The sequence below is a fragment of the Falco cherrug genome, chromosome W (assembly GCF_023634085.1).
Source record: "Falco cherrug isolate bFalChe1 chromosome W, bFalChe1.pri, whole genome shotgun sequence".
NCBI classification, from domain to species: Eukaryota; Metazoa; Chordata; class Aves; order Falconiformes; family Falconidae; genus Falco; species Falco cherrug.
The window spans coordinates 3,473,172-3,491,448 of record NC_073719.1 but is presented as its reverse complement, the minus strand read 5'-3'; the positions used below and the strand labels follow the sequence as shown (position 1 = coordinate 3,491,448).

At 39.3% G+C, this 18,277-nt stretch overlaps 1 protein-coding gene across 4 annotated transcripts in view; it reads right to left on the bottom strand.

Moving 5' to 3' along the window:
• Positions 1-18,277, bottom strand: part of LOC129734520 (zinc finger SWIM domain-containing protein 6-like) — a 114,623-nt gene that overhangs the window by 49,659 nt on the left and 46,687 nt on the right. For 2 of the 4 annotated variants that reach the window (XM_055698082.1, XM_055698085.1), the window contains exons 2-3: positions 8,243-8,599; positions 5,721-5,798 (exon numbers count right to left, since the gene is read on the bottom strand). The exons of 1 other annotated variant lie outside the window; for it this stretch is intronic. In XM_055698082.1, the coding sequence (XP_055554057.1) occupies positions 5,721-5,798; positions 8,243-8,599 (435 nt within the window). The remainder of the gene's footprint in view (positions 1-5,720; positions 5,799-8,242; positions 8,600-18,277) is intronic. One more of the 4 variants, XM_055698083.1, reaches the window with a different exon arrangement.

Sequence of the window (18,277 nt, the reverse complement as noted above, 5' to 3'; positions counted from 1 at the left end):
TAGTTCCCATTTGAACTATGAAAGTGAAAAGCACTGTATAGTTAATACTAAATATTAAAACCTTTAAATAAACTGTGTCATTTTATAATCTCTGGCTTTAACTTCTGTCATGACTGATCTTTGAAATAGGTTTTAAGTCATGTACTTACAGTTAAATACAGTAAATATTTATACTCAGGCATATGGATATGGCCATACATACTCATATTCTTTTACTAAAATTACAAAATGGCAATCTTCGCAATCAGAGCAGAAATACTGTACACAGTTGTTTGTAACACTAAACACCAAAATAAAATTTGAAAACAGAGTATTTGAAAACCTTTTATATTTATGTTCATAACAGGTTACATGTTAAATATAATCAACTCCCAAGTTATAAGAAGCAGCAGCATTATACGAAAATTAAACTTAGATCATTTACATAGCAATTTTAAGAGCAACTGCTTTAAAAACGAGCAACCGTATTCAAAAATTGGTATCATATATGGAGAACTTAACCTCAAAAAGTAAATAGAAGCAAAGCAAGGGCCCTTGACGAAAATAGGCTAAGAATAGCTTATATTGCAAGCTATTCAGGAGAAGGATCTACAGTAAATCTTAGTTAAAATAACAACAGAATGTAGCATATTCAAGGTAAACTTCTTCCTTGGTCCTTATTTCTGAAGTATCACAAAAGTTGGTTTAACCTTCAAAGTAAACCATGCCGAATTACTCAGCCATACAGAACGCCTTGAAATTAAATTTATAAAAGTCTTATAAACTTAATTATCAAATGAACTTTAGATCAGTTAGTACTTATTAAATGTCATATAAAAAATGATTACAAGTAAAAAGCATAAGTACTATGCAAAGATTGAATGATCCCAGCTAGAAACCAATACTGATGCACGCTTATTCACAGCAGAACAGCAACTGATTTTATAAACTTGGTGTACTCCAAATTATTCTAAACAATAATTATATAGTGTTATAACATTGTGACCAGCAACTATTAAAGCAATACATTGAATGTTTACAATAAACTTTGTTTTAACATGCTCTGGACAGATCTGTTATCTCAACACTTTGAGCCCCACACTGGGTGCCAGAAAGGACTGTCATGGTTTAACCCCAGCCGGCAACTAAGTACCATGCAGCTGCTCACTCACTCCTCCCCCTGCTGCATGGGAAAAAGTATTAGGAGGAAAAAAAAAAAACAAACAAGCTTAAACCTGTGGGTTGAGATAAGAACAGTTTTACAATTAAAATGAAGTAAAACATTATACTAACACTAATGATTGTAATGAAAAACAAGAAGAGAAAGAGAAATAAAATTCAAGTAAAAAACCCCAAAACAAGTGATGCACAATACCACCCACTGACAGATGCCCAGAGCCAGTCTCCGAGCAGTGATACCAGCCCCCCAGCTAACTCCCCAAAATTTATATACTCAGCATGACGTCATATAGTATGGAACAACCCTTTGGCCAGTTCGGGTCACCTGTCCTGGCTGTGTCCCCTCCCAATTTCCAGTGCCCCTCCAGCCCTCTCACTGGCAGGGCCTGAGAAACTGAAAAGTCCTTGACATAGTATAAACATTACCTAGCAGCAACCAAAAACATCAGTGCCCTATCAACATTGTTCTCACACTAAATCCAAAACACAGCACTGTATCAGCTACTAGGAAGAAAATTAACTCCATCCCAGCCAAACCCAGGACATACAGAAAAAAGATCATAAACTTAACAATTTAAAAATATTATGCCTTTGATTCCCCAAATGATTCAAAGGTTAGACATAAGTCACTTCATCTTCTATTTAATTTACGAACTCTAGGGTGGAATACAACACCTGTTCAGCAGCACACAGCATCAAAGCAAAACAGCAACTGATGTGAAGCAGCCAATATTAATGAGAGAAAATGTAAAGACAGGACAGGGATGCTGCTTTTCATTAGGACAGTTAATTTTTTCCATGGTAGCTTGTATAGGACTGTTTTGGATTTGCGCTGAAAACAGTGTTGATAATGCAGAGATGTTTTAGTTATTGCTGAGCAGTGCTTACACAGAGTGAAGGCCTTTTCTGCTTCTCACACCACCACACCAGCAAGTAGGCTGGGGGGTCGAAAAAAGTTGGGAGGAGACATAGCTGGGACAGCGCTGACCCCAACTGACCAAAGGGATATTCCATACTACATGACATCATGCTCAGCAATAAATAGCTGGAGGAAGAAGGAGGAAGGGGACATTCAGAGTGATGCTTTGTCTTCCCAAGCAACCATTATGCATGATAGAGCCCTGCTTTCCTGGAGATGGCTGAACACCTGCCTGCCGATGAGAAGCGGTGAACGAATTCCTTGTTTTGCTTTCCATGTGTGCATGGCTTTTGCTTTACCTATTAAACTGTCTTTATCTTAAGCTTCAAGTTTTCTCACTTTTACTCTTCTGATTCTATCCCCCATCGCACTGTGGGGGGAGTGAGTGAGTGGCTGTGTGGGGTTTAGTTGCCAGCTGGAGTTAAACCACAACAGTCCTTTTTGAGGCCCAATGTGGAGCTCAAAGGGTTTGAAATAAAAGCAGATCTGATTGGAATGCAGTAGATCAAATTTATAGCTGTTATTGCTGTTTACGTATTAAAGGGCAGGCTCCTGTGCTTGCTTGCCTTGCTGTATATTGTATATTGCTCATTAGTGACTGCTGCTTGCTTTCACTGCTTGCTGCACTGCTTATCATCTCACTGTGCTGGGCCCAGGAACATTCTGATAACAGCAATGGTGATGCACCAGGGCTGGTAGATGGCCAAGGTATCACTGCTGTTTCTGTGCTGCTGTACTGGACAGGCTGGAACTCCAGTGTGAACTCGAGTCAAAGGGACTGTGACCTGTGGATGAGTCCATGTGGGAGCAGGACACCCCAAAGCGTCTGTGGCCGTGGATAAGCCCACGTCAGAGCAAGTATAACCATGGCTACAGTTGCTTTGGGATGTGTCTGTGCTGCAGCAGGTATACCTCTGAAGGGATTGCGGCCCAAGGACAAGTCCACGCTGGAGAAGGTATGCCTTGAAGCATCAGTGGCTGTGCATGAGGTCATGCTGGAGCACCTCAAAGCGTGTGGCCACGGATAAGCCCACGACAGAGCAGGTACACCCCTGGAGGGACTGCAGCCAAGGGTAAAGGCCATGCTGGAGCAGTTTGACTTCTGAAGGGACTGTGGCTGTGAGTAAGGCCACACTGAAGCACGTATATCTCTGAAGGCATTGTGGCCCATGGAGAAGGCCACACTGGAATAGGTGTACCTCAAAGCAACTGTGGCTGTGGATAAGTCCATGCTGGAGCAGGTATACCCCTGGAGAGACAATGGTTCATCATAAGACTCCACTTGAAGCAGATATACCCCTAAGGGACTGCAGTCTGTGGATAAGTCCAAGCCAGAGCAGGGGCAAGGGGAGGAGTTCATTGCAACGTTAAACCCTATAATCTGGCCCAAAGGGACCAGGGGTAGAGACTGCAATGGAAATACCTTTAAATTGTTGTAACCTGGGATTTGAGTTGCATGTTATGGGAATGACTATAGCAGCAACCACCTGAACTGTTGGAGGACAAGCCTTACAAGAAGCAGTGCAAGTGCAGCAGTGACCTGACCTGAGCTGCCTTTGGTGCCCAGTTAACTCCACACAACTTAGATGTGTGGGTTAGATGAGTGGATGGTGAGGTGGATTGAGAACTGGCTGAATGGCAGAGCTCAGAGGGTTGTGATCAGTGGCACAGAGTCCAGCTGGAGGCCTGTAGCTACTGGTGTTCCCCAGGGGTCAGCACTGGGTCCAGTCCTGTTCAATTTGTTCATAAGTGACCTGGATAAAGGGACAGAGTGTACCCTCAGCAAGTTTGCTGATGATACAAAACTGGGAGTCGCTGATACACCAGAAGGCTGTACTGCCATTGAGCAAGACTTGGACAGGCTAGAGGGTTGGGTGGAGAAGAACCTTTTGAAGTTTAACAAAGGAAAGTAGAAGGTCCTGCACCTAGGGAGGAACAACCCCATGCACCAGTACAGGCCAGGGGTTGACCTGCTGGAAAGCAGCTTTGTAGAGAAGGCCCTGAGAGTTCTGGTAGACAGCATGTTGACCATATGGGCCAGCAGTGTGCCCTTGTGGCCGAGGCAGCCAATGGGATCCTGGAGTGCATTAGAAGAAGCGTGGCCAGCAGGTCGAGGGAGGTTATCTTTCCCCCTCTACTCTGCCCTGGTGAGGCCACATCTGGAGTACTGTGTCCAGTTCTGGGCTCCCCAGTTCAAGAGACAAGGAACTACTGGAGGAGGGTCCAGTGGAGGGCTGCAAAGATGATTAGGGGACTGGAACATCTCCCGGGTGAGGAAAAGCTGAGGGAGCTGGGCCTGTTTCGCCTGGAGAAGACTGAGAGGGGATCTTACCAATGTCTACAAATATCTTAAGGGTGAGTGTCAAGAGGATGAGACCAGGCTCTTCAGTGGTGCCCAAAGACAGGACAAGGGGCAACAGGCACAAGCTGTAGCACAAGAAGTTCCATCTGAATATGAGGAAAAGCTTCTTTACTTTGAGGGTGTCAGAGCACTGGAACAGGCTGCCCAGAGAGGCTGTGATGTCTCCTCTGGAGACATTCAAAACTGGTCTGGATGTGATTCTGTGCAACTTGCTCTAGGTGAACTTGCTTTAGCAGGGGGTTGGACTAAATGATCTCCAGAGGTCCCTTCTAACCCTGACCATTCTGTGATTCTTTAATGTTAGATGTTCCCTTTTCTAGTAGGTTGGCAATACATTGTATTCTATTGTTCAGCCCTACCCTACCCTACAATTTCCCACTAAAAATCCCATCATTTGAGCTAAATGCACTAGGTCCAGATTAACACACATTCATCGGTATCTCCAGATTGCCCTTTGGAACTTACAATATAGAAACAGCACTAGATATTATGAAACTTTCTTTTAAAGTAAATCTGAATATTTTTTTTATAAATGTTTTCTTTTCAAATGCTTCCACCAGTGCTCCTAATATACATTTACCGGTTCATGTTTGCAGATGATGTGTCTAGATCTGCCTGGAAAAATAGAGAAACAACTACACAGACACCTCTGCTTCTGAGAGGACAAAATGTACATAGACCCTTTTCTCCCAGTTCTTTCCTATTAAATTCGAATTCACCTGCATGTAGATTTGTATCTAATCAGAGAATGGAAGAAATTGTGGAGACATCCATATGGTTTTCTAAAAAGAGAGATAACAGCAGAACTGAACACTCAGGAAAGAAACATTACACCTTAAAAGGAAAAAATTAAATTGGTTTGCTAGGCTGTCCTTATACCAGTAAAAGGCTGACCCTTTTTCAATATGTATGTAACGACAAGTCAATGCTACCATGAGATTAAAATGCAAAAAGACCTCCCCCTAACCTTGCAGTTACTTTCCCATTTCCACTCCAATTCTCAGGAACATAGTTTGAGCTTGTGACCAATTTATTTAAGTTGAAGTTTCATATCTAAGACAAGACAGATCCAACAACCCTGATTGTTATATTCCTAGCATTACACACCTGCCAGCTTCCTCCACTATGATGGTACAAAAGTTAACAGGGGGGAAAAAAGCCTCAGCTAAGCAGGATCCAAACCTACATCCAGCTTTCCGAGTCACCATCCCCAAATTGAAACCCAATGTGAAGCCAAGAGTTATTCAGCACAGACTTCAGGGTATCACTATGAATACCTACTGTTGTCTTCAGTACAGAAGATTAGACCCCACAGATTAGACAGATCTCCAGTTTCAAAGTCATCAGGAACATGTACAGCTGCAGCACAGTCACATGAGAAAAATCAGAACACAACAAATCTCAAACGTAAAGAGGTGCTTTTGTGCCTTAAAAACATAGAAAACCCTCTTGTAATGTAATCACCACCAAGTGAAAAATTAGCATGGTAAATACAGAGAGTATTTCCAATAAATCACTCTGATCTCCTGAAGAAGTTAATGAATAGCCAACACATTCCTGCACTTCTAACAGCATCCCCTTATTTTTTTCCTGCAGTGAGGCTCAGTCATGAAGCAAGAAAGATATTGAATCACTAGTATCCACTGAGGAACTTAAAAGTATTTGCCATTTCAAAACCCGTATCATCAGTGGTCACTTCACTAGTTCCTCCAGTAACCTCCTTCACAAGGAAGGTGTCCAATGACAGTCATCAAATGCTGCATAAGACATAATTTTGAGCAAATAAACAATTGTCCAATTCACCCGTTGTGAAAGGAAAATACTGCAGTTATTCCATCTCCCTAGCCAACTCATAAGCAAGTCAACAAGACTGATGTGGTCCAGAGATCTTCAAAGCCCTGGATCATTCTTACGTAACAATAAGTAGTATTCAAGAGCTGATTTCTTTTGCCTATTGCTAGAAATATATGAAAACCAGAACTAGTACAGCTATCACAAGAGAAAAAAAGAATTAGAAGTTTTAATTCCAGGGTGGTTTATATAAAACACCTCTAGGTAACACTGAAGAGAATTTCTTCATCCAACTCCAGATTCCAGACTTTCCTTTAGTCAAAGCTTTCTGGTGTTTCTGTGCCAGGTCTCCTTTTACTTTTATAAGCAAGTTTTTGTAAGTTTTTCCTCTTACTTACCTGTGCCTTTAAAGCAGTGTTCAATATGATTCCTCTTCAAACATTGGTTTAGTGAGGTTAAATGTTTCAAAGCAAGAGAGGTCTATAAGACAGTTTTGTATTACAAACTGAACACCTGTAGCACAGGAGATATGACAGTGAATGGTGATCTTATGTTCAGCCATCTATGCTATTAGAACCAGGGGCAGATTTCTTCTGGTTAGTTTTTTTTTTTTATTTCTAATTTAAGGAATTTAATTAAAGATCAAAATAAAAGAATTACAGTATAAATCCCAGAACACTGCTCACTTGCTATATAATCAGAGGAACTAACTTTTTCCTTAAAAAAATCCTGGATTTAACTTTTTAAACACATTTTTTTAAAAAAAAAAGTAATAAAAAAACCCAAAACACCAGACCATGGTTTCATGGGAGTCCAAGAGGAAAATCAGGAGACTATAGATCCTCTTTTTTAACCCAGCTTTCTTTGGCCATAGCAGTTTATTTTCTTGTGCTGCCTGGATTTTGTACTTCAGTTTTTGTTATTTTATTAAGAAATATCAACAGTCAATAAAGACATACTACAATCTCATTTACTAGGAAAAGAGCAACATGTGAAAAGAAAAAAAAATTAGTTTTGTGGATATTTTTAAAACTACCCTACTCAAAACTCATTGTGAAATTTTGTAATTGATCAACAACTTTGGGGTTTTTTTCTCCCTATTCTTGTCATTTGGGCTGTGATATAAACATTAAATCTCTCTCTAAAAATACTTTAAATAGTAATGAGTAAAGAGATATTTTGACAATAAGGAAATAACTGACAAAGATCAATATACCTGTGATTAGTATAATTACAAACAATGATGATGAAGTTTAAGCACTCTCTGCAACACCCCTTCTGTCATTTCTCCTCTTAGATTAGCCATAGTATAGCTAATATAGCCATTGTAGCCATCATATGTCCTTCCTTTCTCACCCTTGCCTTCCCCTTTTCTAATCACCCTTGACTGTTTTAGCCTTCTCTGCACCACTTGCATACTCACCATAATTCTCCTTCCCCTTAATTCCTTACATTCAGGCTGTTACCAACTCTCATGCGATACATGCCTTCAGCTTACAACATCTGAGCATCTTCCTCTGTTGCCTAACATCCTGCATCTGCTTTAGCTTCCCTTTTCACTGCCACCAGGCAGCTCTGCAAACTCCCTTTCTCATTATGTCCCACAACAACTAGAGCAACTGCCTTGCCTCTGGCCATGTCCCCATAGCCCTTAAAGCCAAAGAAGAGAACTGCTCCAGAGATTCAACTTATTGTAGCACCACCTGCCTGGGCCTGCCAGGGTCACTGAACCCTAAGGAGAGGGGCTAGGCTGCTGAGTCCCATTATCAGAAAGACTCCCTTCTTTTGTTCCACCTAATCTGTATCTAACAAACATGTCTTTTCTCTTTCCCAAAAAGTATTACTTCCTAAACATCTTAAAGTGAAGAGAATCTCCTTTAATAAACACCATAAAAATCACAAAATAATTCAAGCTGGAAGGGACCTCAGGAGGTCACACTCCTGAATGCCACACAAAAAAGGTGCTCAAAACCAAAGAGGGAATGAAACAAAAGAACAAGTATCAGACTTACCATGGACTTGATTGATTTCTGAATTCTGAGAAAGAATTTCATCTGCTAATTTTTGAGCAGTTGGCAAAACTTCTGTGTGGTGCACTGTGATCAAATACTGTACAAATTTTTGTAGCTGGTCTCTGTTCATTTGAAAGAGTGTCTCTGAAATGGGAAGATGTAGTTTGACCTGATCTGGCTTGCGGATCCGGTATAAAGAGAGTGCCACAACATGAGCACAGTAAAATATGTCCTTGTTTCCACAGCTACAGGTCACTGAGGTAATCTTGCAACGATCAAAGCTGATAGCTACATTGCAAACAGTTTCTGGCTCCGATTGCATTGCAGGTTCTGTCACTGTGCCACTCAAGTGGAAACCTGGGGGGGGAGGGGGGGGGGGGGAGAGAGAACTTACATTATTAAGTAAAAGACCATATCTCATTATCAATAACCTTTCATTAATCAAGTACAAGTCATCATCTATTTCTGAGAAATTATATACCTTAAAGAACCTGCTTTACAAATATGACAAACCCTTTCTTTCATATGTACCCTTTTCATCTCCAATAAAATCATAAAATCAAAAAGGAGCTCATTTACAAGCCCTCTTCGCCATTCCATCACAACATTCATAAAAGTTTGATAGTAAGAAAATAATTTATTTGGTAAATGATAACTGCAGAAGCAGAGCTGTATCCAATTAAGACAAATGTGAAACTCCCAATAGCTCAGCAAGTTGGCAGCAATTTTCTAAACCCCACACCAGGGAGCTTGCACCTATCGGCAAATTTAACCATTCTCTCAATAAGTAAGAGGGAAGTTATGTACTCTAGTGGCACAAACCCAGGTTCTAATCTCCACTCTGCCACAAATCACTTAACCTCTCTGCTTTCACCTCTTCTATCACTGAGCTGATGCTAAAGCTCACCTTCAAACCCAAACAATCTGGTAGGGTTTGTGTAGCTCTTTGGAGATGGAAACTGCTGCAGTTACCAATACACAAGATATCAGATTTATAATACTGAATGAGACATGCATGCACTGTTTCACAAGTCTGCATTTCCACTTTGCACAATAAAGCACAAGGCAAAAGAGCTGTGTTTTCTTATATTGTAAGAAGGTATGGTATACCATAAGATGTTCACTTCAGCCATTACTAGACAAAACACCCTGTAGAACAAAGGTCTCAAACTCTATTCTCTGAAGATTAGACCTAAACCCATCTCTTTTCCCCAACATGAAGACCCAGGTTTGGCTCTCAATACTTAATCACTGCAGAATTTGGGTGTTTCTTTTGGATTTTATGTAAACATGACATTGATTCTTGGCTCAAACATTAAGTCAGAGGTATAGATACAAAGCAATACAAACAAATTTCATATGCTGTATCAGTATTAAACTTGAACAGACTGTGCATATAAAATCTGGAATGAATACTACAAGTAAGGTGTTATATGTTAACTATTTATAACGGAGATAATATAAAACCACACTCCCTCAAAGTCCAAAACTGATTCAGTACTTTTGAAATACAAGAAAGGTGTGTCATAGGAAGCAGTATCACATGAAAATCAGGTGGAAAAAAAGAAATATATACATAGCTCTAGTCCAAAATGTTGCATCTCCCATTGTTTTTAGAAAGCTCTCCAAGCTACAGTAAACAAAAAGGAAAATCCCTCATTTTTTCCATTTGTTTACACTGTATGTTTCAGAGCAGGTTGTACAGTCAGTATCACTTTTTGGATTACATTCAACTGCAGCACTCTGATACTTTACCCCTGAAGAAGGTCATACATACACTAACCTCGACTTTGCAAGAGGATGTTTACCAGAGTTAAAGCTGAAGAGGCAGTAAGCTGTAAAGTGCACAAAGAGGGGGGGGAGGAGGAGAAAGAAGCCCAGGTGTAAGTGGTATTCTCGCTCTCAACTCCACTCAACACATACAGGAGGGGAATTGCCCCTTGAATCATGAGCTCCTCACTCTGCCTTTCCCTTTGGTTTTAAAGTAGTCACAACATGCACCCATGAGTATTCTCTCAAAAAAAGAGGCTTTGTTAAAAAACATAGCCAGCTCTATTTCAGGTTGATTCCCAGTAAATGAGAGTTGGATTGGTGTTCCCAAAGAAAATGAATAGTAGGGGTTTTTTTTTAATATCACTTTCCTATGAAGCATACATAAAACTCTCTCATCTATGAGCCTAACACCTGAACACCAAAAGGGCCTGATCCCACTCCTTCCTGCTCTAAGTACCTAAACTCCTATTAATTCCAATAGAAAAAGACCCAATGAAAGATTTTCTATTATTTTTTTAAGAAGTGCCCAACCAGCTACTCCAACAATATTCTTACTTTTAATTTGTCAGTATATAATTCAAGCATTCAAAAGGCTAAATAAAAATTTCTTGGACAGATAAGCATCTCTAGAAATATTTAGAGTTAACAGCAGACCTGCCTTTAAGTTCCTACTCCCATTCAGACATAAACAGCTCCCAGATCCCCCTCCATTGAGATTTTTTGAGAATTCACATTACAAGCAGCAACATATATAAACATAGATCCTGATCTAAACAATGACAGCACTAACACAGTCAAGTTACCTAACCCAACGTGGTGGGTTGATCATGGCTGGATGCCAGGTGCCTGCCAAGCTGCCCTATCGCTCCCCTCCTCAGCAGAACAGGGGAGAGAAAATATAATGAAAGGTTCATGGGTCGAGACATGGACAAGGAGAGATCACTCAGCAATTACAGTCATGGGCAAAATAGACTTGACTGGGGGAAATTAATTTATTACCATTCAAATCAGAGTAGGATAATAAGAAGTTGTAAGAGACGGTCCAAAGAGACCGATATTGTCTCACCATTGCCAACAGAGACCTGGGGATGGAACATGGTCCTGACGGACACCCAAGACACAAAGACCCTGGGAAGGAGAACTGCATGGTACAAGGAGTACTGTGCCATTCCCTGCTACCTGGGACTGAAAGGAACAAACAGGCTGAGACAGCAGGATGTGCAGTCTGCAAGGATCTGCATCCCAGCAATACGCTGAGGGAGCCCAAGAACAAGGATTGATCACTATCAGTCTTTTCAGAGTGATCAGTATGAAGATATCTGTTGCTAGCTTTTGAGGTGGAATTTACTTTACTACAGTGGGCAGAAGCTGGCACCCCCTCTGCAGGAAGCAGGCAGCAGATTCATGCCATAGCCCACAGGCCAGATACAGGCCCCCAGGGTCCTCAATCCGGTCCGCATTATTTACACACACACCCCCCCGCCGGGGGTTGGGAAACCAAGCAGCTGCAGATGACTGCCTGCCACTTCATCCGCGCGCCGGCCCCCTGGTTAAAAAGTTTGAGGACCCCTGGCCCAGGGTATCTATCTCCCAAGGCAATACAGTTTTAGCTTTTACTTTTACTTAGTTTTCACATCATAACATTTGCAGGGAGGAATTATGCTTAGTTGCTACAGCACAAGTATAAATATAAAAAATGGGAAAGTGACTGCAAATTAAGAAGAGCAACAAAAACAAATTCAGATTAAACCTCCTGCTTTCATTAAAGTATCCTTAAAGCAATACAAGAAATAGGCTGCTCTTACATTCATGAAATCAAATATTTAGAGACTATCAGTTGTTTTAAGCAACTTGGAATATGCCTTGCCTGTCAAACATATAAAATATGGTCATTTGTTAAAGTTGCTATTTACATTCTTATTGCCAAGAGGTGAAATTTTCCATATTACATTTCTACAGTTAAAGGCTTAGCCTCAACTAAGAATCATCCATCTGCACCAAAAGGAAATAACAGAAATTAAACCATCTGAGACTGAAGAAAACCTCCAGCAAGACCTGCTAATTTTTAAGGGAGGGAAAGTTCCCTCCCCCAATCCAACCTCATTCATCTCTGCTTCTTTCACCTTCAACTGGCTCAGTGCATGCACTTTTCCCATTAAATGGGAAGTGGATAAAATCCTATAAAGGAAGAAAACAATCACCAATATAAACTTGGTAAGAGATTAAAAAAAAAAAGAAGATTAGAAAAATAACTACTTCCTGAAAAGAGTGTGTCTGGATTTCCATAGCCATACTTAACAGTTTGGGAAAACACAGCACAGGATGTCTGAAACAGGCATCCTGCAGTAAAAGGTATTTAGGCCATTCCAACAACATTAATTGTTTAACTGATTGAGTAATTTAAGATTGCACTCTAACAATTAAAAGTTAAAATACTTACGAATGTTTACCTCTAACCTGCAGCACCCAGAACTTTAACAAGCTATAGTTATACTGACTATTCATCAGATTCTAGATAGCATTTTAGTATGTAACATTATCTAAGCCTTTATTAACATTCATAGGTTTGAACAATAAAATGCAATATGATATTTTTCTTTTTAAATTCATGTCTCACACCCAGAAAATAAAAACTTTTCACTATCTCAATCTGTTAAAGAAAAACAATCTAAGAAAGGGGGACAAATTATAAAACTAAACACAATTTAATTTGTCATTTAGATTTATTAAACAAGTTACTGGAATTCAACATGCTGTGGTTTGGCCTCCAAGACCAGGCTTTACACTAAGGGTAGACTGAGGACCCCAACAAAAAAAAAAAAACCCAAAGCACTTCTGGTAACATATAACATTTCTAACTTTCACTGACAAGCCAAGAAACACTTTACAACTATTGACAGAGGGAAAGGAAACAATTACAAAACCACCACCATTTATTTCACTTTTACAGTGAAATATAGTGTCTGCAGGCAGACAAAAAAACACAAGGGGAGAGAAGACATAAGCCTCAGGGATGGCAAGTCTCTCTAGCGGCCAGTGAGCCAAGCAACATGCTGCTTTCATGCAATGATGAAGTAACTCTTCCCTTCCAGATCCCTGCATTCTCTCACCATTTATTTTTGGGCTTCAGCTTCTGATAACCTACCTATACTACAACTATTAGCATTTGTGATAAGCTAGTAGGTGTTGTACTTGTGGAAGCATGCTTAATGCTTTGGTTTTGTTAGCTTTGATTGCCTACTAAAATAGTCAAGGATTATACTTGTTGATGAACATGAAACCAAACCCACAAGACTATGTACATTGCTGACTAATTTTATGACTCAAGATTGTTTGTTGATTTTACTTATCTCAAACTACACATTGGTTTTATAATGGTAGTAAATCTCTTTTTTTGATGCGGGTCTCATGCCTACAGGTCTACCTTTTATGATAAGGGAAGGTTCTCTTTCTATGCTCTTTTAACTTTTATCATAACTTACATAAAACTGGGAGGGGAAAAAAAAAAAGACAACCATTCCAAGTTCTTTGAAGAAAAAACCCCAGGTTTTATATGAACTCTGAAACAGATGCAGGTAAAGATAGAAAAGAAAGGGTGCTTGCCCTTTGCTGGAAGAAAAGTTGAACAGGAACCATTCCTCTATCACTACAGTTCTGGATATTATTACTAATGGTTAAAAATTGTTTTCTGGATCAGATTAACTTAAAATGAAATTCAGCAACATACTGGATTATTACATCATACCATTGTTACCTGCCTAATGTTGCATTATCACAGTGCACTTAAATGGCAAGAGAGAGACAAGATTATATATAGTTTTCAGCATTGCTCAAGATACTCAAATTGGGAAACTTGCTAGTATTTGAAGGAATTCTCTGTATCACAATAAGAAAGGCATAAACAGAACAGAGTTAAATTCTATTATCTAGCCTGTTATGATGATAAAGATCTTAAACTGAAAACTGGGCCTTTAACACTGTCAATATCCCATCTCTCATCAAAATAAATTGAAATACTTCAGTCAGGGCCCTTATGTAGAGGGCTATTGATTTATTTTCTTTATACTTTAAATGGTTCAAAAGAAATTTAAAATTATATAAAAAAAATGCCTTTGGTCTTATCCCCTGCAACAACATCCCCATCCCTTTTCACTAATTTCCCCCGCTCTCTCACTTGGCAGAATAATTCAAAGGAAGAGGCTGGGTGCTATTACCAGAGTTGTCTACTCTTTAGATCAAAATAACTAAAAAAAAAAAAAAATAATAAAAATTAACAAAAGCCATCAATACCCTCTTCAGTCAAATGGGAAGGAATGCTTCCAGAAGGTTGACTACTCCATGATTTGGTTATTTGTATCTGTTGAGAAAGGGTTTAAATAGATCATTCATTATAGCAAGGTAGATTAAACTATGTAGCAAGGATTACTTTTCCCTACATCTGTTTTTTTTCCTGTTTACTTAGCCAAACAGGAGGCTTCCTCCTCTGATAAGGAGACAGACAGATATCAGGAGCTACAAACATTATAAACCATTTCCCTAGAAATCTGTCTTTTCTGCAGTCTGAATTTCTGGATTGTGACAAATGTCTATACGATGCCTGCTGTCCTTCTTAAATTCTCCAAGCAAGTCTTAGAAGTCCAGATTCATAGACCTAGCTTGGTCCTAACAAGCAATGATGATGTTTAAGATTAAATAGGATCGGTTTCCTACATAAATATTTGAACATTAGACCAACTATTTTCAAATTACTTTGAAAACACAGAAAAATATCAGTAATGAACCCAAAATATCCAAAGCTTTTTGACCCCTGCTTACTCAGCAAGAAAATTCTATTTCTTACCTCCCACAGGACTTGCAAGCCCATGAGATGTTCAAGAGCGAGATTCATACATTAATTGGATCAACAAACATCCTCACATGCTCTAAAAGAGGGATGAGGGAAAACATTGCTCACCTTTTCACTGCCAATTCCCATGTATGCTTTCACTTGTTTTTATTTCATCTTTTGGTTACACAAAAAAATAAAATACATCTACCACCTCAGAAGAGGCACTGAAACCTATTGTCGTCTCATCCCTGCAACGTGAATTTCGTATGCCTGCAATGTGAATTTCGTATGCCTGCTTGTCTGTTTGCAGCAATAATTCCTCAGTTTGAATACAAAATAACAGATGAACGTTCCTCTTTATGAATTTACCCCCAAGAGCTCTGAAATGTTGCTCCATTAAAAGCACATCTCAGCACATCCTGCTGGTTTTGATCACGGGAAAACTCTTACCCCCTCCCCTGATCCCCTCTGGTCTCTCCTGGACTAGAGAGCTGAAATTAGCTATTCATTACATGTGAAGGAGTCTCACATAGTGCAGCACCTTGCTGTGAGAGACTACTACTTTACATAGCAATTTCAGAACTACAGCATCTGCTACCTTATTATGTATATTTAATACCGCTGCATAATGTACAGAATTATATGCTGTTCATGGCCTGCTTATCCAGATATTATGTAGTCTTCCCTTTGAAAAACATTGTACTTTTTATTATGTCTTCTCCCTGGTGTTCTTTGTAACAGAGCCCCAAACAAATGGCTCAGACTATTCTAGACCAAAAAACCCTCAGGACTCAGGGTGAGGTAACCAAATGTGACAAGCTTCTGGCCTGCAACTACTAACATAATTTAGTTTATTTCCTGTGTTTCACTCCCCAGTCTTAAAGTTTTATATTGTTTTGATATGAAAGGAAGTGGAAAGGGAATAATATCCGGACAACTGGTGAGAAACCTATTTCAGGTTATTCTTGCCACTGGAAATATGAATACTTGTAATTAGAGAAGTGGCCTTTGCAACAAGTTTTATTCTTTCTACTAGAGGACACTAAGTATTAAAGTTATACTACATACAGTTATTAAAAATTTTTTTCACAGTAGAAAATTACTTCAGAGAGGAGAAATAAAAGCTTTAAACCAGAGAAACAAGTGTTTTTGGAGTCAAGTGTTGGAGCAACATATGTAAGACATTTCACGTCCTTCAGAAAATACTTCAGTGTGCTCCTACACCAGACAGTCTTAAAACCAATCCTCCCTACACCTAACTGGGGGAAAACAGATTATGAATATGGTTATTCCAAGTGACAAAATGACTGGCCATTTAGTCTAGAAGGCAGTGAGTACTAGCACGTGTGGTTCCCAGCTCAGATTTCGACTTTAATTACATACTTCCAAAGCAGCCCAAGTAAAAGGTAATAAATCTCTGCATTACTAAAGCGAAGCCCTCTGGGAAGTATTATTTTAAACTTGCTTTGGAGCAAACAATCTGCTCTCTGTTAGAGGGCAATTGCAATGCAAGGCAAGATTCCAATATACTTGGATAAAATAAGCTTTATCTCAACTAGATGCTCAGGATTATGCAGGCAAACATTTGCTCTAAAATTAGTTTTCAGATAAATTTTGATGTTAGGAAGATTTGGGGGCTATGACAACACAGAAGTACCCCTACAGGCTGCTTTAGGATGTTAGGAACAAATTTCCAACTTGAACATTTTCCTTGTTTCAAACTGCAAATAGATCTAAACATGAAAAAAAGCAATAGACACCCCCTTGCTGGCCAGACAGAACTTCAACATAGTCTTCTCTTAACTGCTATGAGTACAGATAGCCAAACAGCCCACTTTTTTGATATGAAAGGATATGCCCAAGGCTTTCCTATCCCTCCTTTTTTTATTTACACAGCAGACAAGCCTCATTCCTGAAGACCAAGAGACTCCAATGGACTGGGCCTTTCTGCTCATTCAACACACACACAGGCCGCTCTGATGTGCGACCCAAACACTGCCCTGAGAATTTTGTAAAGCAGAGCATCACCACATTGCCTGACAACTTAGAGAAATCAGTAAGCTGAAGTAGGTTGCTGCCTGCTATGCATTGCTGATCAGAGTATGGGCTGCAGATACCGAGAAGACTGTACCAAGGAGGTACTGCAGAAGGGAAGACCAACATATTTCCACCCTCCCCGCTGTTACATGTGGTGCACACACACAGTTCACATGCAATCAGAACAACAAGAACGTTGTCAGTTAGTCTTTTCCATTTTGGGTCTGCTTAAGACATTCTATAAAGCAACAAGAAAGATACTTTGATTTTTTTCTGTGTGTGTGTGCTATTACAGGAATATACAAAGGTGTTTTTTTTTTAAAGAAGCTATTCAAACAACACATCAATACCTATCAAGGTCGGGCAACGCTGATGTTATCAGTGAGGAAGGACAGTCACAACTATTGAAATCTGTTAAGCATATGAGGGTGAGTGGAGCCTTTTTTCAAATGAATCATGTCAGATTCAGAACAAAACCCCCCCCCAACCAAACATAAAAAAAAAATCACCAAACAAAATCCCCCAAAATTCTATTTCTTCCATCATAGACATATTTAATAAAGACAACCCCCTTGTAGCCCATACGAAGAGAAACAACCCAAATACCAAAATCATGAAGCAGAACAAAGATTCTTTTTAAAATGGTTAATTTTTTAAAATTAATCTACATACAATTAATGAAGTAGAAAAATAGAACTGTTATATTCTTGTTTTGCAAATGTAATATGTTTTAAAAAAATTCCTGCCAGGGGAAGGAGGGGAAGAGACAGGCAGCCTTGCAGGAAGACTCACCCCATTTTAAAATAAATAGATAAAAAAGTCTGCCACCATTTATTGATGTTTCTTACCTCAAGTCTTAGAAAAGGTTATTTTGCCACTTAACAGCTGAAGGATCATATTTTCTCATAGCTGTGTCACCAAGAACAGAATCTGATCTTGTTATCTCCACCAATTTGATGGTGGCTAAGTTGATGCTAAGAATTTTTCAGCCTAGTCTATAATCTACTTTTAGAAACTATGAAAAACCACTAAGCTGACTATTTTAATGCATCACGGTAAACAATTACCCAACTGATTAAAAATATACTAACAGTAGCAGAGTATGCTGGGCATCCATACCCTGCAAAAAAACCCTATTTTCCTTCTTCACTCAACAGTAGTTCTTCAGTCATACAACAGTTAGCAAAATGTACCAAGTTTTAACCTTTCAAGTAGGAAGACAGAATGGGATAAGGGTGAGGAAAGGACCTATTAAAGAAGTTAAGCCTTCATGAAGCCAGAAATTATCTGAAGCACAGTATTTAACAGTTGTTTAAAATATGCATAACTAGGTTTGGAATCATTATTCTGATTTAGAGCAGGAGCACGTTTATGTGTAAAGTAAATACTCTTTGACA